Source organism: Cydia pomonella, chromosome 27 (genome assembly GCF_033807575.1).
Source record: "Cydia pomonella isolate Wapato2018A chromosome 27, ilCydPomo1, whole genome shotgun sequence".
Lineage (NCBI taxonomy): Eukaryota > Metazoa > Arthropoda > Insecta > Lepidoptera > Tortricidae > Cydia > Cydia pomonella.
The window spans coordinates 4,186,864-4,214,674 of record NC_084729.1 but is presented as its reverse complement, the minus strand read 5'-3'; the positions used below and the strand labels follow the sequence as shown (position 1 = coordinate 4,214,674).

Sequence of the window (27,811 nt, the reverse complement as noted above, 5' to 3'; positions counted from 1 at the left end):
GTCCGTTAGTTATCCCTCTGTGTACGTGATGGTATTGCTACAGAAGTCTTAACAAATACTTCGTTATTTCCTCAGGCAATTAACTATAGAAATAAACGTAAAAGACCCACAACCGCAAGACTTCGGGGACTACTTCGGTTTGATCGAGAACAGCCGGGGGCAGGAGGAGCGCCATAAACTGCTCACCGTTCGAGGTACGTACCTATATGTGTAAACCATAAATAAATACATTCCTGTATTGTAGGAGTGTAGTGTTGGAAACTTGGATAATGCATTACTCATTTGAAATTGGTATCTAGGTCCCTGTTTAATCAATGATCACTGTGTTATTTTTACTTGACAGTGACAATTCCCCGTATATCTTATACCTTTAAGCGAGCAATTCTTGTATATATATAAATATATATATTTCTGTGATCTCGGAATCGGCTCTAACGATTTCGCTGAAATTTGGTATATGGGGGTTTTTGGGGGTATACAATCTATCTAGATTAGTCTTATGTTTGGGAAAACGCGTGTTTTCGAGTTTTCATGCGTTTTTCTTTCGACGCAGAATATGGTCGCTAATTTCGTGTTGCCGGCCACTGTCCGTCTGGTCCAGCGGGTTTAGACGCGGACTGCTAAACGAGTGTTACGGGTTCGAATCTCGCCCGGTGTTTAACTATTGTTTTTTTTTTTTTTTGTTCAAGTTTATACCTATATAATTTTTATTGTTTTAAACAAGTTTAATTTAGTAAAAAAATTTAGTTAAGATTATCACCTATACACCACCATATTACAATAAATAGTTATAACCGAGCAAAGCTCGGTCGCCCAGGTACTTACTGTTTCAACAAGCAAATACATATATATTGATGGACGCTACTGGTCGGGAGAGTCCGCATGCGGGGTATGAGATATTTCCATATCGCGATCCATAGGGCCTAGGGATTTTCGGGGAATCGTTTTCATTGGTCTGTAGGGTATTCGAATCGAGCTACATATGGTTTTCATTAGTCGTACCGTTACCGAGTCATCGAACAAGTCGAACAATGAAACTGAGCTTTTCGACCTGGAATTCCAATGCAATCCAATGCACGGAAAACTGACAATGTCAGGTGTCAATTGTCACTGGTGAAACAGGATCCAGTTCTGTGTAGGTTTTTTAAACTTCAATGAATAAAATAATGTCTCTTTTTGTAATGGGTCCCTAGAAGATACATTAGGTTAACTTACCAAATATTAATGTTTGAAATTGTTTTTTTTTCAGCTCCTGGTTTGTAGAAAAAAATAAACTATTGAAGTTAATTTAGTTATATTCTAGTTTAAGTTTATCTTTTATCATTCGTTTTAATCATAACACTTATTTATTTATTATGTTTAAAAAATTAAAGTTACTTACTTAATATTTTTTACTTTTCCATAAACTAATATTTTATATTTCTTTCAGAAAACGGTAAGTAATTCAAACATGAAAATTTGCGTTGATGAAGATGTTTTTTTTAAATACTTCGGTGATTTTTTAATGACATGTGCTGCTAAGATGTTTTTTACCACTTGTGTATATTTTGTTTATTAATATTATAAGATTACCAATTAATGATAAAACATTTTTTTTTAGATGTGGGTACGTATTATTTTGATTTATTATTTTCTTCAAAAATAAAACTCACTACTAAAAATAAAGAGATAAATAAAGAGAGTAATGTAGGGTGGAAAGGGCACATTAATAATCTGTGTAAAAAAATAAACCAGTATGTTTATGTCATAAAAAGACTGACAGAAACGGTTTCGCAGCAGTCGGCTCTCACTGCTTATCACGCTTACGTATCCTCCAATCTCAGATACGGAATTATACACTGGGGCAATGCTGCTGACTGTGATATAACGCCTTTATTTAGAGCCCAAAAGAAAATTGTGCGAGCTATGTTTAAAGTTAGCCAAATGACGAGCTGTAGACCCTTGTTTAAAAAATTAGGCCTGTTGACACTACACTCGATGTATATTTATGAAGCATGTGTATTTGTAAAGCAATATATGGACCGATTCACTGTACATGTAAATACTCATCCTCGCCCGGCTACAAATATGCTAAAAATTCTTCCTCCAGGAAATTGTATTTCAAAAACAAGTTTTTATACAAATACCATCTACATAATGGCCCCTAAATTGTTTAACAAATTACCGGATTTGCTTATAAAAGAACAGCTGTCAACGTTTAAGATAAGGTTAAATAACTTATTAAAAGATAAATGTTATTACAATATAGATGAATTTATGATGGATACTTTAACAAATTAATGATTGACTTATAGAACTACCTATTATTTATTTTTACTATTAATTAAAACTTATAGAATATTATAAAATATAAGATAAGTAGTGAAAATGTAAAATATTTTTAATAATATTGCATGCGCTAGGCAGCTATAATTATTGTACGTCGCAAGACATGTTACAGAGAACAAACATTGTTTATAACATCTGTATTCATTACCTGTAATGCACAATACATAAATAAATGATTCTAAATGATTCTAAATGATTCTAAATGATTCTAAAACTGTTTTACGCCACAATAATCACAAGTTAAATAAATTCATTTTGGAATAATGAAATTGATAAATATCGGAAAATAATTTATTATTATTTTCAGAAAATCGTAAGTATATACCTAATCGTATTTAATATAAGTTTTGTTATTTCCTCGCAAGTGTGTTGAAACACGTCGTATGAAACGCGTGTGCATTGGTCTGTACACACATCGGCTTTCTTATTGCGCGCTCGCTTTCAGCTCGCGTACACAATATCGCCTCGTGTGTAATGACCAACGTAGCACACTTGTATCACAATGTACTATGAATACTCTTTTTTAAATGTACTTCTACAGTTTTAACAATACAAATTTGATTAATAGACATAAGAGTTTGTTTTTAACACGCTTTTATTAGGTCGACCTGTATGTAACTATGTAATGGAATCTAAGGTAACTAATTTAACCATCTTCCAAGGATCGTAGCATCATGAAAATTGGCAGCTGTATGTAGTTCTGATGACAATACAATAATATGGTACTGTCGAACTGATCTGATGATGGAGCTGGATGATATGTACTGGAACTTCACGATGGAACATCGTATCAAAGCTGTGTTTGGATTTGTTAGAAAAGTCTTATAATTAACATTGACCATGATTACGTTACATTTGTTGTTACAATGTCTGATGATGAAGCCGGAAGATAAGCAGTGGCATTCCATGATGGAATATCGTATCATAGTCGCGTTTTCACTTGTGAGAAAGTTCACGTAATGGACTTTGAACACGAAAGCCTGTTTTTCTAGTGTTTTTTAAACTTTTAATTTATTTATTTGCAAGTACATATCTTGCGACGTCGCATGAAAAACTTTTGCTTTGATCATTGCAGACATCGGCTTTCTTATTGCGCCTCGAGTGTTATGACCATTGCATTACACTTGTATCATGTTGGACTATTATAATAGTTATTTTACCAATAATTGTACAGAGATCCAATTGAACCGCTTCGAAGTATCTTGCGACGTACAGGGCAACTACAACAACATCACCAAATACGAATGTGCGGATTGCCAACTGACTGACATACTGTGCAACGGGCAGTCAGTGTTGGCAGCTGGGCGGGTCACCATCATTCCTCAGTCGCAACAGATTAGTTACAACTTCCCAAGGTAAGTACCGATGGTCAGACAAGTGTGTTGTTGTTAAGGCCTCGTCTCTTTAGGTTCTTTTCTCACTCTCACTGAGCAGCTGGGCTAGCACATGATTGGCGCGACAGTATCTCGCGGCGATAGCCTACCCGTCCCTCTTTAATTAATATAGTTAGAAAAAGACGGGTAGTCTATCTCGCCGCGAGATAATATCGCGTCAATAATGTGCTAGGGCTACAGGCGTATGTCACTCCGTGCCACGCGGTCTGCTCCAGATCTGTAGGGCTAAGATGTAAGATGGTCGGCTTTTTATCATTTGTCACCATGCCTGTCACGTTCTAATAAGTATAGTAAGTGCGAAAGTGACGCATGACATAACAGGTGATAAAAATGCGACCATGATACCGCTGCTGATGTTGCTTAGAAATATGTCTAAAGCAAGTAAACATTGCATCGCAGATAGTTACAGAAAGGGCAGAAACAATATAAAAAATGCTGACAACACATAAGTATATGTAATATATCCTTTCGACAACGTTTGGGCACCTTCGGTATACCTAAACAGGTATTTTGTTATGCAGTACCTTCTGTACGTAGTAACTACTATTATTTATTCTGTGGCGTGAACGAAATTGCTTATGGAAGGTGGAGGTAAGGAATGAAATCTCCATGTACCAAAAAGTGTCATCTAAAAACCTTAAATAGTTGGCGGTACAATACCTAGAATACTTAAAAAAATCCAATCATAGACAGCGCACTTCACTCCGTCAATAACGCCTAGGTTCTTAGCTACTCTAGTGCTACTCTGGAGAGATTTGGAGCTGACAGCAACAAGCTCTGAACTACAAGCTCACCAAAATACTACTGAAAAGACCTAGACACCAGCTACGTAAAATAGTAGGATTAATTACAGGACATAACACACTAAACAAACACCTACACAATATGGGTAAAACAGACAGCCCCTTGTGCAGAGCGTGCATGGAAGAAGAAGAAACAACAAAACACATTCTCCTAGACTGCAAACAGGTTGAAGTACACAGAAACAAATACCTAGGGACACACTAAGAGAGGCAGTTACCAACCTGAAAACTTTGCTAGGCTTCGTGGAGGAGCTGGAGTGGTTAGAGTAGCGCTACCTCGTTTCACGCAAAATAGGCAAAATGGCCAGAATCACTAACTAACTAACCAACTAACTATAGCTGACAGCTGGAACAGTTCTACCATAAGAGATTTCACTCCTTTTAATTCCACACTCCATAAAAATTGCTGTGCGAGTGCGAGCCCCGGATCGTGGATGTCATGTTTTAGTTTTTTTTGTAAATTCTGACAAAATATAATTGATGAGTTCTATCAAACACAATATTGCTAATTTTTGTGTGTTTTGTTTTGTGAATTTGTTACAAAAATTTAAGGTGCGTTTAGACCTATGGTCATGTTTTTTTTTCTATCGCGCAAAAAAAAAAACACTGAATCACTAGTCTATCTCGCGGGCGATATACTGTCGCGTCACACATGTGCTTGGCTTACAGCTAGGCATAATTTTATTGTATCTAAAGTGTTAGGGTGTGGCAGCAAAATACCGTGTCTAAATTTAATTTTTTTGTATTTTTCTTTATATAAAATATATATTATTGTACAGTTTCGCGGACCAGTTCTCCTGTGTGTACATGGGCTTCTTCAAAGTAAAAGACACAGTTTATAAAAAGGTCGTGGCAGTTATTGAAAGTAAGTACTTTATATTTTTGTACTTTTCATAGAAATTATAGTTTGGATTTAGATTTTTATTTCTTTTAATTTCCGTATGACAAATCATTTTATTAATAAGTAATTTATTTTATATTTCAGATCACTGTAAGTAGATTTTCTTTTGAATTTTATTTGTGAATTTTATGTGTTTCTACACATGTTTTAAAAACGGGTCACTCACGTATTTTAAGTCCATAAATGCTCGTCATGTTTCACTCTCTACCGAGGAAGTCGTCAGGAGTTTGTGTTGGCAGCCCGGCGGCGCAGGTTGGTGTTATTGCGGTTGTTCTGCGCCGATCCGCGTTTTTCGACTTAAAATACGTGAGCGACCCGTTTTTAATATATTTTTAGAGTACAGTTGTGGGTACCCTATTGTGGTGAGGAGGTAAACAAAGATTCACTTTAATACATCTATTTATTCAGACTCCAAATTAGTATCAGAAGGTTACATTAATAGAAAACACAAACGTTTAGAGAAAAGGCGCAAGACCAGGCGGCGTCGCGGTATTGCGTATATATATTAAGAATGTGCGCACTTGTCGAGCTGCGCTAAGCGACTGCTCGTACTAAATGTTCATTTAAACTATTTACCAAAACTGCTGACTCTAACGCGCGTCGACGCCTTGCCGCTACATATTGTTTAATATGTCTGTGTTTGTCTTGTTATTAAAATACATATGTTAGACAAATTAATGGTTTTCATTTTTTTTAGCTCCAAGTAAGTTGTTTTCTTTTTATTCTTAACTAAAATTTAATATTTTACAGAATTTTTGATTGATATAACAGTGGATCAACTATTTTTGTTCTTATTTTGTACCGTCAGCCAGGGGATAAAAATAGTAGTTTGTCAGAATTCGAACCGCGTCCTACTAATATGCTTAGTAGATGACCTCTTATGGAAAGAGTTCCTAACTACCAGAAAAATGCAAGTTTGTTGAATGGGGAAGGCGGCTGAAAGCTAATTGTAGATGGCGCCACTAGAGTATGAGACAACTCTACCAACTCGTTGTATGAGATTTATAACTTATAAAAAATATTTGTATTTAATAAACCAATGTTTTATAAAACATCATAATTAAACTCTCTGTATAAGTATTATTAAACTCTCTGTATAAGTATTATTAAACTCTCTGTATAAGTATTATTAAACTCTCTGTATAAGTATTATTACACTCCCTGTATAAGTATTATTAAACTCTCTGTATAAGTATTATTAAACTCTCTGTATAAGTATTATTAAACTTTGTATCTGAGGCCGGGAAACTGCCGGATAAAGTTCCAAAGCCATTCAAATAAAAAGTTTTGTTTTGACAGGAGCATGTAGGATATTTTCATGAACGTAATAATCCTGTGTTTAACGCAATAAAATGGATCCTCATGAAAAATATGGACGTCTGACTGTAAACAGTTAAAAGCAGGCACGCAAGGCATCCGTAAAAGGGAAAAGATCTCATAAAAAGTTTAAGTGTATAGGCTACTGTTTTCACTCAAAAATATTATGCTTAAAATATCAAGAAAAATGTACAATATCAACAAGTTAATATTTTACGATCGAAATAATAATTTTCAATTGAATCCAGCATTAAACGTCGATTATGAGGCACCAACAGAATTCGCCTGTGATGTAAATTCTTCCAGAGACATCAATGCAGATTCATAGCTCCCACCTCTGATCATGTCTAATATTAAAAACTATTTAGACCGGTACATAAATATCTCATTAAACTAATACAAAACTTATTTGATTGTGGTTTACTCACATTTCCATTAACTATTATGATAATTTATTTATATAAAAAAAAGGTAGGGCCAAACTAATGACATGTCACAAACTCTAGTGGCGCCACCTAGTAGCAAAGTTTGGCAGCCGCCTTCCCCATTTAAACAGAGTGGAGAAAAATTGTTCCCGTCTGGACTGGCCTATAGGGAGCGTGCATGAACTGTAGGAGGCAGCACAGGCTGCACAGGAGCTGTCAGATTTTTGGCGCGAGGCGTAAATGTGATGTTTATTGTTCCGATATAGCCCAAAAGATGGCAGAACCTACTATGCACAAGAAAACACGTGACGTGTAAATGTACATGTATATGGTTCCGATTCAGGCCACAAAATGGCAGACCCTCCAACGCGCACGGTCCCTATAAAACGAAGATTTTAAGAGTGACTTAGGAAAACGTACCTACGAAACATGGCAATGATTGACAAGAAAATTTGATTACTTACCCATAATTTCTATTACTTACCTATGTAGTAAAAGTTTACCAACACTTCCATTTTGATTTCACTGAGAATGTCAAATGTGGTTTTGCCACCAAGTGGTTGGAAACTTAGGTATGTAGTATTTACTTCAACAAAAATTGATCAATGACCATTTTGAGAATTGTTAAAAGAGCAGAGGGCTTACCGCGAACCACGTTCGACGTGGTACCTCCTAATCACGCTTACGTACGAATTTACAAGTGCGACAGAGAGTCGACACATCGAACGTGGTTCGCGGTAGGCCTCCAGGTATCATTCGTAAGTGACATTCTAGGGGTGTTAGCTAAAGTTATCTTTATCCCGGAAACGTTCTGCTTACTTCTAATGGCCGCTCTACACGGTGACCCAGCGCTGGACCAGCGAGATAGCCATGCGATGGTTGAAAGCACGCGCTATTGAATTGTAGATTCATACGCACCATTGCTGGCCCGCTACCTATGACGGGCGGACGAAAAACGTGGCCATCCCATCCCATCGCCATCCCGCCGCGCCAAAAGCCATCTGACACCACTACCCTCTCTACACGCTGGCGCAGCTTAGTGGGCCAGTATGATGGCCCATAGTGTAGAGGAACCATTAGAAACAACATACCTTTATCTGTCTTTCTCAACAGAAACTGTTCAGGGGGCTTAGCCAAGATCACTATCGTACATCGATGACAGATGCTACGAAGAGTCACGTGAGATTATTTAAGTTTCCATTGGCATTTAATAGGTATCAATGATTGTCATCTTGTCTAGGCCCCCAGAAAAATATTGGATGAAATAACCCCTTCCGATAAAAAACGCCTAAACATAATGCTCTCTTTAGCCGTGAAAATCCCCGAGGTGGTGAGAATACCAGCACCAAAAGAAGATGATAGCTTGGACCAGGAAATCATGTTCGAGGCCGACAATGATGCCTGTGACGTCAGAGAGGTAACAAATAATAATCTACAGGCAAGCTAACTGCAACGTGTATAAAGATATATAGTGTAGTATAGTAGATAAGGGTATTTGTAAAATAATATACCTACCTGCAGATTTCACAATAAATCAGTGTTGAACTAGCTCGCGTGTTTTACTACATGGTGACAGCGGTGGGATCTAATTAATTTAAAGTTTGCTATTATTTGGTGCGTTAGTGGCTTATTTCAGCAAGTTTTAAGTTTATTGGTGGTTGTGAAATCAAAAACACAATGGAACACGCGCGTCCTCCGGCGGAATTGCTTTTAGAAGGCGGACCGGCCGCGCGGGCCGAGGCGTGGCGCAAGTGGAAAAAGCAATTTCTGGTGTTTTTAAAAGCCTCCGGAGTGAGCAAAGAGACTGCCGATGTCCAGGCCAGTCTGCTAGTCAACCTCATTGGATCAGCGGGCTACGAAGTATACACTGCGTTTTCATTAACAGAGAAGCAGAGTGAGGACATCGAAACGGTATTGCAAAAGTTCGATGAACACTTCGGAACGAAGCCGAATATCACGGTGGCTCGGTATAAGTTTTTTGTAAGAAACCAAGAGGATGGTGAAAGCATCGATCAATGGGTTACAGCGCTGCGAGTATTAAGTCAGACTTGCGAGTTTGGCACGTTGACAGACAGTTTAATTCGCGACAGAATTGTATGCGGAATTAATAATAATGTTATTCGTGATAGATTATTTCGCACGGACGATTTAACGCTAGCAAAAGCGGTGCAAATTTGTCAGGCGGCAGAGATGTCGCACGAGGAGAGTCGTTGTTTCGGTGGAGATACAAAGGACGTCCGGGTAGATGCCGTGTGGGGATCGGGTGCGCGAGGAGGTGGCGGCGGAGCGCGCGCGAGCGCCAGCGGACGGCGGCGCGCGACCAGCCGGCGCGGGGCGCGGCGCGGCGGGCGGCCGCCGACCGGCGCGGGCGCGCCGGGACCATCGCGCCGACCCTGCGCGACGTGCGGCGGAGGGTGGTGCGCTCAGGATGAGCACTGCCCAGCGTACAGTGCCTTGTGTTATGTGTGTGACAAAAGGGGACATTTCGCTAAAGTGTGTAGTCAACGCAAAGTGATACGTGACCAGGTGTGTGATCTAGCGGAGGACGATTCGGACGAGGAGGACGGTATGTTTTACGTTGATGTTATTAACCAGGACTCTAAGTCTAAACCACCAAAAGAATGGCTGGAATTAATGACATGTAATAACAAACGTATTGTGTTTAAGCTAGATACGGGGTCTATGTTAAATGTAATATCAAAGGCTGAGTACTTAAATTTAGGATTAAAATTAAGCGAATTGAAACCCGTTCTTAAGCGTGCGTATTCATATACCAAACACAATATACCCGTTATAGGTAAGTGTAGATTGTTGATATCTTGTAGAAATAAACAATATGAGTTAAAGTGTATTGTTGCTGACTTCAATTGCCGAAATATACTGGGACTGAGAGGCTGTGTGACATTAGGTTTGGTTCGCCGTATTGATGCTATTCAATTAGAGAACTAATGTGATCTTTTTGAGGGCCTAGGAAAATTACCCGGTAAATATAAAATAGTAGTCGACGTTAATGTCCAACCGGTAGTGTGCCCAACGAGAAAAATTCCATTAGGTTTGCGTGACAAGTTACATGCTGAATTACAGCGCATGGAGAAAATTGGCGTAATAAGAAAGGTATCACACCCTACCGAATGGGTTAATGCTATTGTGTTGGTAGCGAAAAAAAAACGGTGACCTTAGAGTTTGCTTAGATCCCCGACCATTGAACCGCGCCGTGCGGCGCGCGCAGTACTCGCTGCCCACGGTAAGCGAGCTGGCAGTGCGCTTGCGCGGCGCCCGCTTCTTCAGCGTGCTCGACGCGCGCTCAGGGTTCTGGATGGTGCAGCTGGACGACGCCAGTGCCGACCTCTGCACATTCGCGGCTCCATTTGGTAGGTACCAGTTTCTCCGTTTGCCTTATGGGGTAAATTGTGCCCCTGAGGTATTTCACGCCAAGTTAAGACAATACCTAGAGGATTTGGAAGGTGTTGAAAGTTTTATCGACGACGTCATTGTTTGGGGTAATACACAACAGGAGCATGACACTCGTTTGGAGCGTTTGTTACAAAGGTCAAAGGAAATTGGCATCAGGTACAACAAAGAAAAGTGTAAGTTTTGTGTAACAGAAATTATTTACTTAGGTCACAAATTTGATGAACAAGGGATGCGTCCAGATGATTCGAAGGTTCGTGCCATCATGGAAATGCCCTATCCCGAGGACCGGAAGGGTTTAGAAAGATTTCTTGGGGTAGTAAACTATTTATCAAAGTTCATTCAGAACTACTCGGATTCGGTGGCTATACTGCGAGGATTGCTTAAAAAAGATTCTGAATGGATATGGGATAGTAACCATTCAAATGCTGTTGACCTGTTAAAAGCTAAAATAGCATCAGCGCCAGTGTTGGCATTATACTCGACAGAGCTGCCGGTGGTGATCTCCGTAGATGCGAGCAGTGTGGCGGTGGGCGCGGTACTGCTTCAGGGCGGGCGGCCCGTGGAGTTCGCCTCGCTCACGCTCACGGACACTCAGACACGGTATGCTCAGATAGAAAAGGAGATGTTGGCCATTTGTTTTGCGGTAGAGAGGTTCAAGCAGTATATTTATGGGCGTCGCGATGTGACAGTTCAGACTGATCACAAGCCCTTAGAACCTCTGTTTACTAAACCTCTATCGGCTGTGCCTGCGCGACTACAGCGCATGATGATGCGAGTTCAAGGGTTCGAGTTCAAGGTCGAGTATACGCCCGGTAAGTACATGTACATAGCCGACACATTGTCGCGCGCCCCACTGCCAGAGTTGATGCATGATCGCATCACTGACGAGGTCGAGTTACAAACGTGTTTCTTAGTTGAAAATGAGCAGGTTAGTAATAAAAAACTAAACGTAATCAAACAACATATAGCAAAAGACGAGGAATGTAAAACGATAATACAATATATTTGTAACGGATGGCCCAGATACAGGTGGGATGTTAGCGAATGCGTTAATAAGTTTTGGCCATATCGCGAGTCGTTGCAATTTATAGACGGGTTAATATTTAAAAATGATTGTGTTTACATTCCTCGCAGTTTACGCAACGACATGCTATGTAAAATACACGAAGGGCACCTAGGTATAGATAGATGTAAGCGTCGTGCTCGAGAGGTAATGTTTTGGCCGGGCATGTCAGCCGACGTTGAGCGCCGCGTACGCGCTTGTGACTCATGCGCACTGCATGCGCCGGTGCCGCGTCGCGAGCCCCTGTTGCAGCATACGCTGCCGGATTTGCCCTGGTCCAAATTGGCTTCTGATATCTTTGAGTATAGGAAGAAATACTACATAGTCTTAGTAGACTATTTTTCCAACTACGTCGAGGTAGGCATGCTTAACAATATGACTAGCAAATTAGTTATAAAATTCATGAAGGAACAGTTTTCCCGGCACGGTATCCCTTCGGAGTTGGTGACCGATAACGGCCCCGCTTACAGCTCGTGCGAGTTTAAAAAGTTTTTGCGTGATTGGGAAATAGAACATGTGACGTCTTCTCCGCGATATGCTCAATCTAACGGGAAAAGTGAACGTGCGGTTCAAACGATTAAGAATATGATAAAAAAGTGCCAGGATTCTGGAGAAGATTTTTATTTGAGCTTACTGAACTATAGATCAACGCCGAGGTATAATTTAGATTCACCTGCGCAAATGTTAATGGGTAGGCGTTTACATACAAAACTACCAATAAAAACTGAATTATTGCATGAACGCGTTGATAATAAATTAAATTATGAAAGATTATTGCAGCAGAAGGATAATATAAAGAAAAATTATGATCGATCTGCTAAACCATTGTCACCTCTATGGCCGGGGCAAAGGGCGACATTGGTTGACGGAAGCGATAAAAAACCGGTTACAGTTGTAGGCAGCGCACCGGAACCGCGGTCATTCGTAGTAGCGGATAGCCAGGGTCGGAGATACCGGCGCAACCGGCGGCAGCTGGTGGCGCGCCAGGCGCTCACGCAGACCCAGGGGCTCACGGGCGGCCCCAGTACGGAACCGGCGGTTATTAAGGCGGAAGTAGGTCAGTCTGAGTCAGGTCCTAGTACTAAGACAGTTCAAAAGGAGGCGAAAAGTAGTCAATTACCTTGTATTTCCCCACCTCTAACGCGTTCTAAAGCTAAAGCGTTGCATAATATTCCAAAGATCGATGACCTCTTTTAATAGGTAATAGTAGCATCAAAGATGCACAGGTGTTACAAATAAGTAGCTCATTAAGGTGTTCTTTATCTTGCTAAATGTGTTTCATTTGTTGTGATATTTTTTTTTTGTGTCTGAAATGAACCTACAACCCACATTACTAATTAATTTACTATGGCCCTTATTTTCTAAGTAATAAGACTCAGTTTGCAATGGTGGTATTGGCGGTTATTTCATTTCAGACATTAAAGTGAATAATATAGATATAAGAAATAGATTTACATTGTTATATAGTTATTATTGCCAAGGCAATGTTAATTTTACAATTTGTTGTTGCTTGTTGTTATTTTAATTTTTATTACTTAGGTACATACTCATGAAACTTAACCAGCGACTTGTTAATTTGCCTTGTGTATATTATAAAACCGGATGCGTACTAATCTTTTGACGCCATGTATAAACAAACAAAAAGTCGCACTCGCGGCCATGTCACTTCCATAAAATTAACCAGGTTGAAATAGGCGGCTTAAGGTTGGTAACATGGTACGAATTAGGTAAGATATTTTTTTTTTTTTTATTGTTATTTTGATTATTTTTTTGTTTATTTACCTTTTTTGTTTTTCCGAAAGGGATAAGATGTAGTATAGTAGATAAGGGTATTTGTAAAATAATATACCTACCTGCAGATTTCACAATAAATCAGTGTTGAACTAGCTCGCGTGTTTTACTACATATAGTGGATAATCCGTTGGACCTTTAAGACGGTTTCTCTTTATCTTTAGGTATTTAAATAAAAGTAGAAAAATCTACCCTCAAATGGCTCCTTAAGCCAGTTGAAGTTAGATGAAAACATTACATGATCAAATAATGTAGGTTAAAGGCAGGTCGTTCAGGCACAGATCCAGGCGGTTTTGGATTTGGTTGCTTAACCAATAAATGTTATAACACCCCGAAAATATACAATAGTTATTTGTTCAACAAGAAGGGACTACACGAGATGTAAAATAACTTTTCTCTCGTGTGACACATACAACTTTACCACCTCAGTAGTGAGAACATATAAAAGGTTAAAAAATTCAACATCAAGTAAAGTTAACCACATTTATTTACATTCATGAATGAAAGGTGTCATCATTATGACGAAAGCTTGTCTCACTGTCTGGGGTGAGGAAAGTAGGCTTGTTCGAGCTGCTGAAGTGAAAATTGTTTGTTTACTTTTATTTAAACACTTAGGTATATTTATAGATTACTATATACAGAGTATAAAGACAGACCAAGCTTATTAAGTTGGCAGCGATTTCTGAGAGCATTTCATAAAAAAAATGCCACCTATAATATTTTTCGATCCTAATGGGGTAAAAAAATGTCCTATAGTTTTTTTTCTATTGTTACCATTTCCCAATATACTTTGTATGTCGGTAACAAAAAGAAAAGTTTGAAATTTGCGACACTTTTTTCTCATATAAGGACGAAATTGAAAAGAGCTCGCGATCCTGATTAGAAAAATAACCGAAAGAGGCAGTAAAGATGACATAAAATATGGCAAAAAAAAGAAACGCTGTTTAATAGCTTAGATTGCGCAAGTAATATTTATACGTCACCATTTCGTAGAAGTTTGGTGTCCGTCTAAGGTGGTTTGGGCACGTGATGCGTAGGGATGATGAGTATATCGTCAAAAAAGCTTTAGACCTGCCGGAGAAAAAGAGAGGCTGAGGACGCCCGCCGGCAACATGGTGGACCAGCATGGCCACGTTCCTTGATAGGAATAATCTACCTGACCCGACAACCCTCGATAGAATGTCGTGGCGCACAATAATAGGGTTGTTTCCAATTTTTTGAAACGTTTGTATTACGTTCTATATTAACTAAAAGTTGCCTTAAAATTTAACTTTTATATGTTAAATTAACAAAATATATTTTGACAGATGCTTTCGCGCCCAAAACGCTCTTTGAAAATTGTGTGACGTCACAGTTTACGGTTTGACACATAACTACATACACACGTAGAAGATACGAACTGTCAACTGACATTTGTCATTTCTTGTTTATCGCCTAACTGTCATCAGTGTCAATCCGAGAGTTGTGACGTCATCAGAATCTTCAATGACGTTTCGAGTTTGGTCACGTGACGTGTGTCAAAACATTTTAAATTCAATATTTACAAAAATATGGTCATTACAGGTCCCCTAAAAGTAGTTTAACATGTTCTTATAATCCAAAATAATTTATTGGGATACAATTCTGCCCTAAGATTTGTAGATGGAAACAATCCTATTAGGAGAGCCGACCCCACCTAAAGTGGGAAAGAGCAAGGAAGAAGAAGACGTCGTAGAAGTTTGACGTTTAAAATAGCGAAAAGTGAAGAACGAGCGGCTCCTAAGGAATTACTCATGTACCAGTTTGGATGAGGAGGATTTCTCTATAAGGTATTTGTACAGTCGCCATCAGATATATCGGAGCGGAGGGTGCTCACAAATATCTAAACACGCCTTTATTGTCAAGGTGTTAATGCGTGATCAGATATTTTTGAAAGCCTCGGCTGCTTCGATATATCTGACGGCGACTGTAACATGGGCCTTGTTGTCTGAATCATATATTAGATAAATAAATAAATAAATAACACTTTGACCAGTCTATTCTATGCTATTTTTGCTAACGATATTTTACTACGTGATCACTGCCGTGTTTTGACTGTATTTCAAATAAATTATTTCACACCATGCATGAAATAAAGCACCATAACATTAATACGAGTAGAAAAACGTATACAGAAGTTATTTTTAGACACAATTTATATTTTATTTTATAAATCTTATAGAACTATAAAGAGTAGATAAGTTTACCGTGACCACATTTGCTAGTATTTCATATAAACTCCATACTTAGTGGAAAATCGTTTTGACAGTTCGAAAAAAGAAACTGATTTAACTAGTAGCTTTGCTTTCTTACATGTGGAAGATAGAAAAAGAAAAATAATCGGACAGACAGACGGACATGACGAATCTATAAGGGTTCCGTTTTTTGCCATTTGGCTACGGAACCCTAAAAACACCCCACAATCGTTTCATTCACGACGACGCGAGCCTTGACTCCTATTGACATGTTATTAAAGGTTAGATTTGACAAATTTGCGCGTCATCGTGGATGACCTGAACTACCAACACACCCAGCCTTGGCCGCTGTGAAATAGTGCAGAATTAGCTTAGACCTGCTCTTCCGATGGATGGTTATGGATTTAAAGAATTAGTTTTAAAGAGTTTCTTGGAATTAACTTGACATAAGTGGCCTTAGGAGCCCGGTAACGATTTTACAGCGAAAATGTAAAATTGATAGATTTTGTCGTTGAAATTGTACACATTTTGTTACGTAATATCTAAATAACAAGTATTGGCTTCTATTAGCACGTCTTCTCATCTTGCCTTTTAATAATGAGGTCGCAAGCGTGCGTCCCCGGTAATATGTGACGAGAGGGGACAGTTTTTAAAAATTCATCAAGAAATTATGGTGGTAATTATTCAAAATGATGTATAAGAACAATTTCAGCAAATGTTGTAGATTGTTTAAGTATTAAAATTACGTTGAAATTAAGTCAACTTTCAGAATAATGTCACTTTTTTTGAAGTATTTCTGGAGGAAATTGATTTCGTCTAACTTTCATTTACACTACTTCAAATTTATAATAACAAAAATGTAGTTTATGAAAATTGAAGTACAGGATATGTGTAATACAAAATTACCATTTTTAGCAGTCCAAACTTTACGAAATTTACAAATAAGATCGACATAATCGGTGCTCTACGCGCGCTACCTAAACGTCCATCAGAAAAAATATCATTACTAATTAAGTCAGTCTGTTTTCAAAAAAATGATTTATTAAAATGAAAGATAACAAGACGTGCTAATAGAAATCAGTTCTTGTTATTTCTAATAGTTAACCAAAGCTGTACAATTTTATCGCCTAAATCTATCAATTTGACATTTTTGCGACTAAAATCGATAACGGCCTCTTAAGTGAACGGTCATATCCTGAGGTCAATGGAGATGGAGACGAATGTCTGCAAGCTCTTTAGCGTCGGTAGAGCAGAAGTGAATGAATGATTTATTTGCATATGAATATTGGGTTACATAAGGTGTTGGGTTGAATATTTAAAAGGTGTGCACTGTAATTGTATATTGGTTTGATTCGCTACTAACAGTAGTGAAGCTCTTCTTTTCTGTCTTTGTCTGTGCACTGTACGTGTACGAATACTAATATTATTTCTCTATGACGGTATTTACTGCAATCAATTATATGTTGTCTTAATGCTCATTAAATATTACCTATTTTTATCCAGGTAATTGTCAATGGAATCAGTTTGGAGCAATCCGCCAGAAGATCAACTGCAGTCAGCCAAGCTATGTTTCAAGTAAGTGCTAACCCGTTATACTTACTTGCGTATTTTTACATGCAATTAATGTTCCCACCCTCCCACCGCAAAAATAAATACGCAAATAAATATAACAAACCACCACCAGAAGTAGAAAAGTCGACACGTAAATCAAATTTACTTAAATCATTTTTATTCAATACAGGCGAAGGGTTTAACAATATTATAGCTATGACGTGCCTTTGAATTATTTGCATATTATATTATTTTAAGGTTAAGATTAAGCTTCAGTGACTGGATTTGAGCTATTCCTTACCGGGAAAGCACTTAAAAAGGCCTCTAACCCTAAGTCATACATGTAGGGTTATACCACTGTTTTCATACCAAGTGGCATGTAGAAGTATGGAACTTATATATGTATGTATTTTCACTGTTAACTTAGAATGAATATTATTTATTTGTGTAAAAAAAGGGTATAAATTGATGTTACATAATATTGTTTCCAATTCTTAATTTACCATACGTGGCGTACAAATATTAAACTTCCATTGAAATGTCACATTGGAAAGTAATAAAAATACAATTAATAATAATTAATGACCCAGTTTCATTGTCCACCCAAACTTCAATCCATAGACCGGTATTCTGTTCACTTTTTCTACAATAGTCCCAATGCCTGCTGAGACCGGTTCGTGGGTATGATGCACCTGTAAAGTGTGAACGGGTCCAATAGGCATTAAAGGTCTCCAAAGGGCCTCTACGTGTTGGAGCTATATCCTCACGCAAGCCTATCAAAAGACCGGGATTTATAGGCCCGTGAATTCCAAAATGGAGATACAAATAATAATATTTAATAATAATTTTGGTCAATGTTATATTTAATAATAAGTTTGGCGTGGTCGGGGACTATTCATTGAGTACAAATAAGACTTACCAAATATTGTTTGCTTATATTGACGACCAATCTGGTCTAGTGGGTAAGCCTGCCTGTAAGGCCGATGGTCCTGGGTTCGAATCCTAATAAGGGCATTTATTTGTGTGATGAACACAGATATTTGTTCCTGAGTCATGGGTGTTTTTTGTGTATATACCTAAGCATGTATTCATCTATATACGTATGTATATCGTCGCTTAGTACCCATAGTACAAACTTTGCTTAGTTTGGGCCTAGGTCGCTCGGTGTAAAATTGTCCCCAAATATTTATATTTATTTATTTATACACTGTTTCAGGTCACCCAGAACACCATAAACATCCACATAGGTCCATTCTTGGAAGCGTATGCCGGCACATACCAGGCCAAGTTCGCGTGTGGAGAAGAAACCATTACTAAGAACATTATGGAGGTCTCATTGTTAGTATCATTATTTTAAATTGATATACCTAATTTATACTAAAAATACCTTTAATAAATCTTATTTACTACGGGCCAAAAAACACGTTGAACTTTGTTTGCAATATTTTTCTTACTTACGCCGTGTAAGTTTATTTAACTGACACAAACCGTATTTATTACCTATCTTAATAAATTTATAGTTTAAAAAACACTAGAAAAACACGATTTTTTATGGTGTAGGTTGCATGGTGGTTTGTTATAACCTTGAAACCTGATCGTGTTCAAAGTCCATTACGTGACCTTTCTCACAAGTGCAAACACGACTATGATACGATATTCCATCATGGAATGCCAGTGCCTATCTTCCAGCTTCATCATCAGACCTTGAATCGTGGTCAAAGTTCATTACAAGACTTTTCTAACAAATCCAAACACAGCTATGATACATGTTCCATCATGAAGTTCCAGTTCATATCTTTCGGCTCCATCATCAGATCAGTTCGACAGTACCATATTATTGTGTCGTCATCATAACTACATACAGCTGCCAATTTTCATGACGCTACGATCCTTGGAAGATGGTTAAATTAGTTACCTTAGATTCCATTACATAGTTACATACAGGTCGACGTAATAAAAGCGTGTTACACTTGTAACTGTAACTTTGATACACACATACAAACGTTTGTTCAAATAATTATCAACAACATGCTGATTTCAATAAAATTTAAACGTGATTTGGGTCATATTGTACATATTTTAATAATAAATCCTGTTCACGGCACCAATTGTAAATTTAATACCCTGAGGTTAATTTATAATCTATATCTTTTTCTTTGTCTCTCCTCCTTCCTATCTTAATGCTTTCATACGTCAGCATTTCAAGGGGTCAGAAATCTATTTTTGGCTACTAATCCCAAGAATTGGCTTAGACATTTCTTTTCATGAAAAAACCGCTACTACTTGACCAGGCAATAGTTATTTGTTTTACAAGGAAGCAATGTTGTTGTTTAACCACTCGTACTATATATATTGATACCCAAGCAAGCGAAAGATTCCAAAATTGAACCACGAGCTTAGCGAGTGGTTCGAGAAGTGGAAACTTGAACGTTGCGAGGGTTCCATGGCACGAGGGTTAAACAAACTTTGCCTCCGAGTGAATCACAATTTTTTTCACCACACCTACGCGAAGAAAATACTAACTATGAAATACAATAAAAAAACAAACCAAATTAAATCGAAATGAAAGTAATTATAAAAAAATCATTCAAAATAATAATTTAAAACAAATTCCACTAGCTTACATAAGGAAACAACTGAAAATTTGCATTTCATTACTTAGCCCCACATGTAGATAAAATGCAACTTTCTCATTAGTTTTTGAACAATCCAGAGGGCCTCTACTAGTTGGTGTGGTGAAAATGTTATTCTTATTACAAACATTGTTATCCTTAAGAAGAACCTTGATAATCTAGATCTGATGCAGAAGCACCATCTATTATCTAAGTACATAAAACGGATCGAAGATTGAGTTTTTTATTTGTAAAAGATTTATGATACAGTTAAGGTATTAAATATCGACATAAATAAAATGCCAAAACTATGTTTAAAAATAAGGGCATGTACACATATTTTTAGAACTTTGTCTGTATCGATATTTAATACCTTGACTGTACACCAAAGATACCTAGCTTAAATAGGCCGATTAAAATTTTGCTGTCGACATTTATTCCATATATTTCCATAAAATTTTGGTGGATAGATATACTTCCCTATTCAGCAGTGGTATCATGGTCGCATTTTTATCACTTGTCATGTCATGCGTCACTTTCGCACTTAAATACTTGTTAGAACGTGACAGGCATGGTGACAAATGATAAAGAGCCGACCATCTTACCCCTACTGTACAATATAAAGAAATAAATAACAAAAAATGTACCCCACCATGCACCAGTTTGACACCGACATATTCGCTAGCATGTGCGTAGCTTACTTTCTACTTTCTATGCATCTCGGTCGTACTCGTATATTAGTTCGAGCGAGATATAAAGAAAGTAAATTACGCTCCCGCTAGCGTATAGGTATGTCTGAAGTCTGTATGAATGAAGCTGGTTTTCTAATTCGTAATTTATTTTATTTCAGGGGAGAAAATTCTGGTGAGTCGAAAGCAACATTATTTACGAAATCATGCTTGAATCCTGAATATGCAATATTTAATTACAACAATAACATATTCTATCAGTATTCCACCGTACATATATACAAATTAAAGAGATTATTGCCGATTCAAAACGTTTACAATATTGTAAAATTTCCCTAAATAAAAATGTTATATTTAACCCATTGCTTCGAAATTTTTACGCCAATGGACTCGAGGATTTTTAATTCCAATTATTGTGAAAGGTCTCGCTATTTATGGCTTCGCCATCTTCATCGGTAATCGCAGTGTCAATTAATGAATAGAATTGATTATTCTCCATAGATATATGTGTGTGTCTATAATTTAATATTATACTTATTTTGTATTTTGAAATTCAGATGGCGGAGGGTCAAATTTGGGTAAGTATATTTTGTAATTTGCTTTTCTAAATTTACATGAGATTTAGAGTGTATTTTTTATTAATTATTATTTTTTTATTTGAAATTTAGATGACGATACACATAAATCTGAATCCGGTATGTATTGCTTCCAGCTTACTTAAAATAACCCTTTAATGCTTTTTTTTCATAAAAACTATGAAATATTTTGCACAAATACTTAATTTAGGTGTTCTTACCTCCGCTTGAACCACATATGAGATCACAGAACAGAAAAAACAGTTTTTTTATATTCCGTGTGTGAGATAACACCCTTGCAACTCAGCCGTAATTGAATTCCCCAATTAGCAGCGCCATCTATCGCACCACTGAAGTACTAATATCACCCGGTTGCTAGCGCTCGGCTGCTTTCTCCTTAGTACGCTTTTGTACCTCAGCCGAGCAACACGTTTACAAAGCAGGTTTAAAAAGATCGAGAAATTCCAGATCGTGAAGATTATTTTGGTTATTTTTTTTGACAAAAAAACGATAGTTAAATACTAGCTCACTAACACCTATAAACACTTTATGGTGCCAATCTCACCAATTTGCCAATATGTAGGTATCAAGGAGCCCAGCCAAGGTAACAATCGTTATAAGAAATACTAATAGAAAGTTTAAAAATTTAAAGAAATAGCCACTTGACCTTTCGCAGTATCTGTCACCGGACCACATAATTTTTTTTCATTTAGTGTTTGTCGATATACGAATGTCATCTTGTCTAGGACCCCAGGCAGGCCAATATAGAGCACATGGCCAATAATGATGGACGAATAAAATATAGCAATATTCTGTCATATTCACAGATACCGAAGGCCATGATACAAAAGGTATTTATCCAACTTTACTTTCTTATAATACTTGTAATTAGTTATAGTATAGGGAAATAAGTAGGTGAGGATAGAGTGCTCACTCCATGCGTCAGTTCTCTTACCAAAACGTTTATTTTTTCGTAGTCGACATCTAGCGTCAAGTAGTGGATTTATCAGTTCTGCTACTTGCTAACACCTGCATTAAATGTTATTTCTGTTGAATCTTCATAAAAAATAAACTATATATGGACAGGATTAATCAAACTTCTCAATCATAATCTCAATCATTATTTAACTGCTTACCATCAGGCGGGCCGTATGCTTGTTTGCCACCGTCGTGGTATAAAAAAATCGTTTGTACGCTTTACGTTTGAAACAAAAACGTTATTGACACGCCAGGATCACAGGCACATGCGAGCTAATGTAAAACTTACTCGAAAATGTGAGAAGGTTACTTTGACAGCGTCCGCTAGAACACCTATAGTTGTCCTTGGCGCTGTGTGCACGACTAGTAACGACACGTTAAGTGGTCTTGGCGTTCAAAAGGTTAAGCATGCCGTGTGAGTGCCAAAATGAGAGCGTAACTTCGATTGTATGAGAGCAAAGGGCCTACACCACAAACACAGATTTTCGCAAATGGCGGGCGTCTTTCTCTTTTACTCCAATTAAGGCGTAATTAGAGTGATAGAGAAAGATGCCCGCAATTTGTGAATTTCAGTGTTCGCGATAGTGTCTGCTTTTGGCCGCGGGTTCGTGTGATTCTTGAGCAATCTATAATATATCTGCGCTTTTGAATACGAAATAAAATTATCTATCTTGACAGATGGCGGTAAAAACGATAATGAAGGTGGTGGTGGCGGTGGAGGCGGTGGAGGGGGTGGAGGGGGTGGAGGTACTGTATTACAGAAATCCTTACATCTTTTATTCGTTAGAGAAATTCAAACTCAAATTCAAACATTTATTTAGAAAATAGGCCACAAGGGCACTTGTACACGTCAAGATGCAATTCACATACAAGCAATAAAAATATATCATGCGTTGAGTGCCTATACTCTGGCACACCCGGCTTGTCAGACATTAGTTTTTCCCAGGAATCGGAACCGGTTTTTTGGAATAACTCTGAAATAAACATATATTTCGGTTTATTTTATACTCCAAATATAGGACTCGGTTGTGTTTTTAGATAACGACTTCGTATTATTAGATTGCCCAATTAGAAATGAAGTAATTAACAAAGAACGAAAAAATACCGTTTTCGTTCCCATACAAAAAATACCGGTTTCCGATCCCTGGTTTTTATGAGAGACACTTTCCAATTCAGAGGAGATCAGGGATCGGAAACCGGTATTTTTTGTATGGGAACGAAAACGGTATTTTTTCGTTCTTTGTTAATTACTTCATTTCTAATTAGGCAATCTAATAATACGAAGTCGTTATCTGAAAACACAACTGAGTCCTACATTTAGAGTATAAAATAAACCGAAATATATGGTTATTTCGATGTTTTTGCAAAAAAACCGGTTCCGATCCCTGGAGGAGATACTGGGCCTTATTCGGATTAGTCCGGTTTCCTCACGTTGTTTTGCTTTCATTTCGTGGTAAAATATTTATTTATTCTATGTTTCTTTCTTTTGTTATGTTGTTTTATACTTTTGTATGTCATAGTTTATCACGAATAAATGCAATGATTTCTGATTTCTGATTTCTGAAAAAAGACTGGTAAATGTGAAATGGGACTGGTATTGGGACTGGGGTTTGAATTTCTCCGGATTGAACGTCGCACGCTTTTACCGTAAGACTACCAACTACTACTACTACTACCCAACCCAAACACCCAACCCAAAATGAGTCTTGGCCTCCGACACGAGTACTCGCCAGTTGTCTCGATCCTGTGCCATCTCCCGCCAGTTATCGGCCTGGAGATCGCGCAAGTCCGCTTCAACAGCATCGCCCCAGCGATATCTACCACCACCGCTACAGCACACCAACATACACCAACGATATATACCAACACGCTACCAAACCAAATACGCTTACACGCTTCCGCTTGAACCAAATTGAGCACTAAGTAAAACAAAACTATAGCTTTTAAATTTCTTCTCTAGCATCCCCAGGCGTCAAGTTAGACCTGTACGAGGCGTCCTGCACGTTAGCAGGAGAGTGCAAAGAAGAAAAAACATACGACTGCGAAGGCTGCACTCTCAAAGGTGTAAAATGCAACGATGCTGGCGCTGATGCTGCCAAGGTCGTGATTGATGCAGATAATAAGAAGATCGTTTTTGACTTCAAAGGGTAAGCTATATTAGCAGAGATATGGCAATAATAATCATGCCCCGGAGTTTTGTGTGAGGGAACATTTTATGCTAGCCAAAAAATAGATAAAAACTGTAAAAAGAAGAAACAATTTTTACATTTATTAGCACATTTGGATCATACTACCTATTTTTAATTCATGGTGTGGTAACTATTTTATAATTAACGAAGTTATAAATACATGAAATCATTCCCACACGCAAAACCACATGGTAATGTTAGTTCTATATAACGAGCGCTGAAAACCATACTATTGGAAAGACTGTAAGTTAAAAATTGTTAAGTGTATTGTTGGCGATAGTGGCGGTGGTCTTGTCACGTTCTGCAGCGGGCAATAAGATTATCTATGCCTTATCTGGGAACTCCACAATAGCGTGGATAGTAGCATATAAGTATCTAGAGACATCAAGATATACAATGTTTATCAAAACCGAAAACCATACGGTTGCAAAGACTGCACGTTAGAAGCTACTACTGCTGCAGATGGGAAAAAGATCACGGATACTCCGCAAGGTATGTTTGACTTGAACTATAAAAAATAGCAGAAAAAATATGCTATATCACATTATAAAGGCAAAAACAAGGAGCGAAGGCGTACGGTAGCGAAAGCTGCAGGCCTGGTAAACAGAATGTTTTTTTTTTTATAATTTGCAATTTTTACTATGGAACCAACCACAAAATTAAGGATACGAACAGGTGTTGGAAACTGTGCCCACCATTGGCATAAATGGGGCTGGTGTGACTCCCCTCAGTGTGTGTGTGGTGACCCTGAGCAGACGGTCGAACACATTGTTCTGGAATGCCCTCTCACCAAATTCAAGGGACGGATTGAAGACCTCGCGAACCTTAGTGAAAGGGCCATCGAGTATCTGAAGAGTGCAAACATCAATCTCTAGATTAATATCTAACTTAAATCCAGTAAAAATGCCATACGATAAATAAATAAAATAATAACCACAAAATTGCAAAAAGTGACTTTCCCATAGACAGCAACATCTGACCAGCCAAAATATATGAAACAGTCATTTTTTTTCGTGGGATTGGTCCCGTGGTAAAAAGTAAAAGTTACAAAAGTAAAAAAAACCTGTATATATAAATATATACTATGATACTGTTTACTTATAATATAAAGTTTGTAACATATTAATGTACAAAAAAAAATTGTATTTTGTATTTTTGTATATTAATGTTGGTTCTAGGTTCGCAGACACGGACTCTTGTGTCTACATGGGCGAGTTTGATGTAAACGGCAACGCGCATAGCCAACCTGTGGCCGTTATTGACAGTGAGTTATTTTTGATTACTTTTAAAACTGAAATTACATAAATAAATAAATATTATAGGACAGTCTTACATAAACAGACCTACTCCTACAGTAAGTAAAACGTCGTATGATTCTTTAACCTTTTATTAAGGTGTCAGGAATTATGCAAAATTGAACTTCACTTCGAGATAAAGTTCAAAATCAGGCGAGAAATGTGTTCTTTCTGCCTTATATTATATATATAATTAATTAATCATAAAGGCATAACGGTCTTTTAGTTTCCGAAGGAGCACTACAGACTAGGGTAGGAGGATTAAAAATATTTATATATTTGTATATGCAAAAATATATGTATGTATCATTAAAAATATTTATATGTATAATTGTTGGTGCAATAAAGAATATTTACTTACTTATTTTAAAAGTGGTTTGTTTATTTTACAGACGATTGTAAGTACCTACATCATTAATAATAAAAAAATCGGAAACTTAAATGAATGACCTAATTTCAACATTGTTTAAATATCCTATTTATTTGTTTGTACTTTTTTTTATTGCAATACTTATTATTTTTTTATTTCAGCTAAAGGTAAATATAGTAGCTTATGTGAACATTATATACATTTATTTCGATGAAGAGAAATTATCTTATAAAGTTATTCCCAGCGAATAGGCTCATATAAGCATAATTATATTATAAAGTGCGCTTAGAACGATGGTAAATGCTGAATCACTAAGCGATCATAATACATGTATCTTCTTCTTCCTGCCCCACGTTATGTGGGGTCGGTACAACATGGTTTTCTCTTCCATTCTCCTCTATCTTTCGTCACCTCAGCACTCACTCCTTTCTTTCTCATATCCTCTTTCACACAATCCATCCATCGTTTCTTGTGCCATCCGCTCTCCATCCATCAACATTAATCTCTAACATTATTTTGCTCAGTGGCTTCATTGGGTTGTATTATATTTATATTTCAATGGGTCTTATTATAGTTACAGAGATATAAGCCACCGCACCATATTACTTTTCGTTACATCTGGTATTTGGTCCGATCCTCGTTCTACGGGTTTTTAAAGACGTTCACCGAACGTTTCACGTTATAACACTTTAAAAAATAATAACTATTACTTATGAATCTAAAAGAATGTAAATGATCTTTTAATGCTCTATAACTGTTACATATTTGTTGTGACTTTTTTTTCAAAAGTGTTTTTCATTGAAAAGACACGCCAAAGATCGCTTACCTGCTTTCTAGAGGTACTTCGTTATTTTTAACAACGAAGTATAGTTGCCGCTGCTCAACCATCCCAGATTGCGCTCTAACGAGTTCCATTTTTAGACGTCACCCTGGAAAAACAAAAGAAGAAAGCAAAGGACGGCGAAGCTGTGGAGGAGACAATCACATTCACGGCTGAAAAGAAAACTGAAGTAGCGGAGGTATTCTTTTTTAGGGTTCCGTACCCAAAAGGTAAAACGGGACCCTATTACTAAGGGCCGTATCTCACCGGGACACCACGGCGACTGGTTGTGCCACCTTTCGCTGTCCGTCCGTCCGTCTGCCTGTCCGTCTGTTACCAGGCTGTATCTCATGAACCGTGATAGCTTGACAGTTGAAATTTTCACAGATGATGTATTACTAACAAATACTAAAAAGTACGGAACCCTCGGTGGGCGAGTCCGACTCGCACTTGTCCGGTTTTTTTACTTGTTGTTGTAGCAATAATACAAAATATCCTAAAAACACATCCTAAAAATATCCTAAAAGAAACAAAAAAAATTGAACCGTCTATCTACAGCTGTTTTGAGTTGAGGTATAGCTTAATAAAAATAAAATATTAGTATATAAATAATAACGTGCTGGTTAATCAGTTACGCTTACTTGCGTATTTTTACATGCCATGAATGCTTCCACGCTTCTACCACGAAAATAAATACGCAAATCATCATTCTCCTGGAGCATTCCCTATTTGGGGTCGGCCCTCCTGATACATGATCGCCACTTGTTGCGATCTTTAGTCATTGTGTGTCAAAATAAATACGCAAATAAATATAACAAATCATCACCAAAGGTACAAAACTCGAAACGTGTTTCATCTCTTTACGGCCCGTGTAGCCAACGTGCATATCGTTCACGCTCCGTGGCGAACGAAACGCAACTGTCACAGTCGCACTAATATGGAAGAGGGATAGAGAGAGATGACTACGCTACACTACGGAGCGTTACAAAACGTTGGCTACGCGGCTGGGGCATCATCAGAAGATGCTGGAGATGTTGACGGTCTGGTGTCCGGTAACGGAAGCGGAGGTAGAGCCTGCTGATA

At 37.6% G+C, this 27,811-nt stretch overlaps 2 protein-coding genes across 2 annotated transcripts in view; both read left to right on the top strand.

Annotated features, from left to right (window-relative positions):
- Window positions 1-55: 55 nt before the first annotated feature.
- On the top strand, window positions 56-5,437 carry LOC133532827 (uncharacterized; the record flags this gene model as incomplete). The annotated part of the gene is made up of 4 exons (XM_061871678.1): window positions 56-194; window positions 1,430-1,435; window positions 3,446-3,683; window positions 5,305-5,437. Coding segments are annotated over 4 exons (501 nt in total), but the record flags the coding sequence as incomplete, so codon positions are not given.
- Window positions 5,438-8,448: 3,011 nt separating this feature from the next.
- LOC133532450 (uncharacterized) overlaps window positions 8,449-27,811 on the top strand; it is a 32,068-nt gene continuing 12,705 nt past the window's right edge. The window contains exons 1-11 of the mRNA XM_061871125.1: window positions 8,449-8,585; window positions 17,153-17,224; window positions 18,417-18,538; window positions 20,663-20,676; window positions 21,059-21,079; window positions 21,170-21,196; window positions 21,904-21,927; window positions 22,733-22,801; window positions 24,015-24,201; window positions 25,422-25,507; window positions 26,830-26,927. Of these exons, the coding sequence (XP_061727109.1) occupies window positions 8,466-8,585; window positions 17,153-17,224; window positions 18,417-18,538; window positions 20,663-20,676; window positions 21,059-21,079; window positions 21,170-21,196; window positions 21,904-21,927; window positions 22,733-22,801; window positions 24,015-24,201; window positions 25,422-25,507; window positions 26,830-26,927 (840 nt within the window). The 5' untranslated portion in view covers window positions 8,449-8,465. The remainder of the gene's footprint in view (window positions 8,586-17,152; window positions 17,225-18,416; window positions 18,539-20,662; window positions 20,677-21,058; window positions 21,080-21,169; window positions 21,197-21,903; window positions 21,928-22,732; window positions 22,802-24,014; window positions 24,202-25,421; window positions 25,508-26,829; window positions 26,928-27,811) is intronic.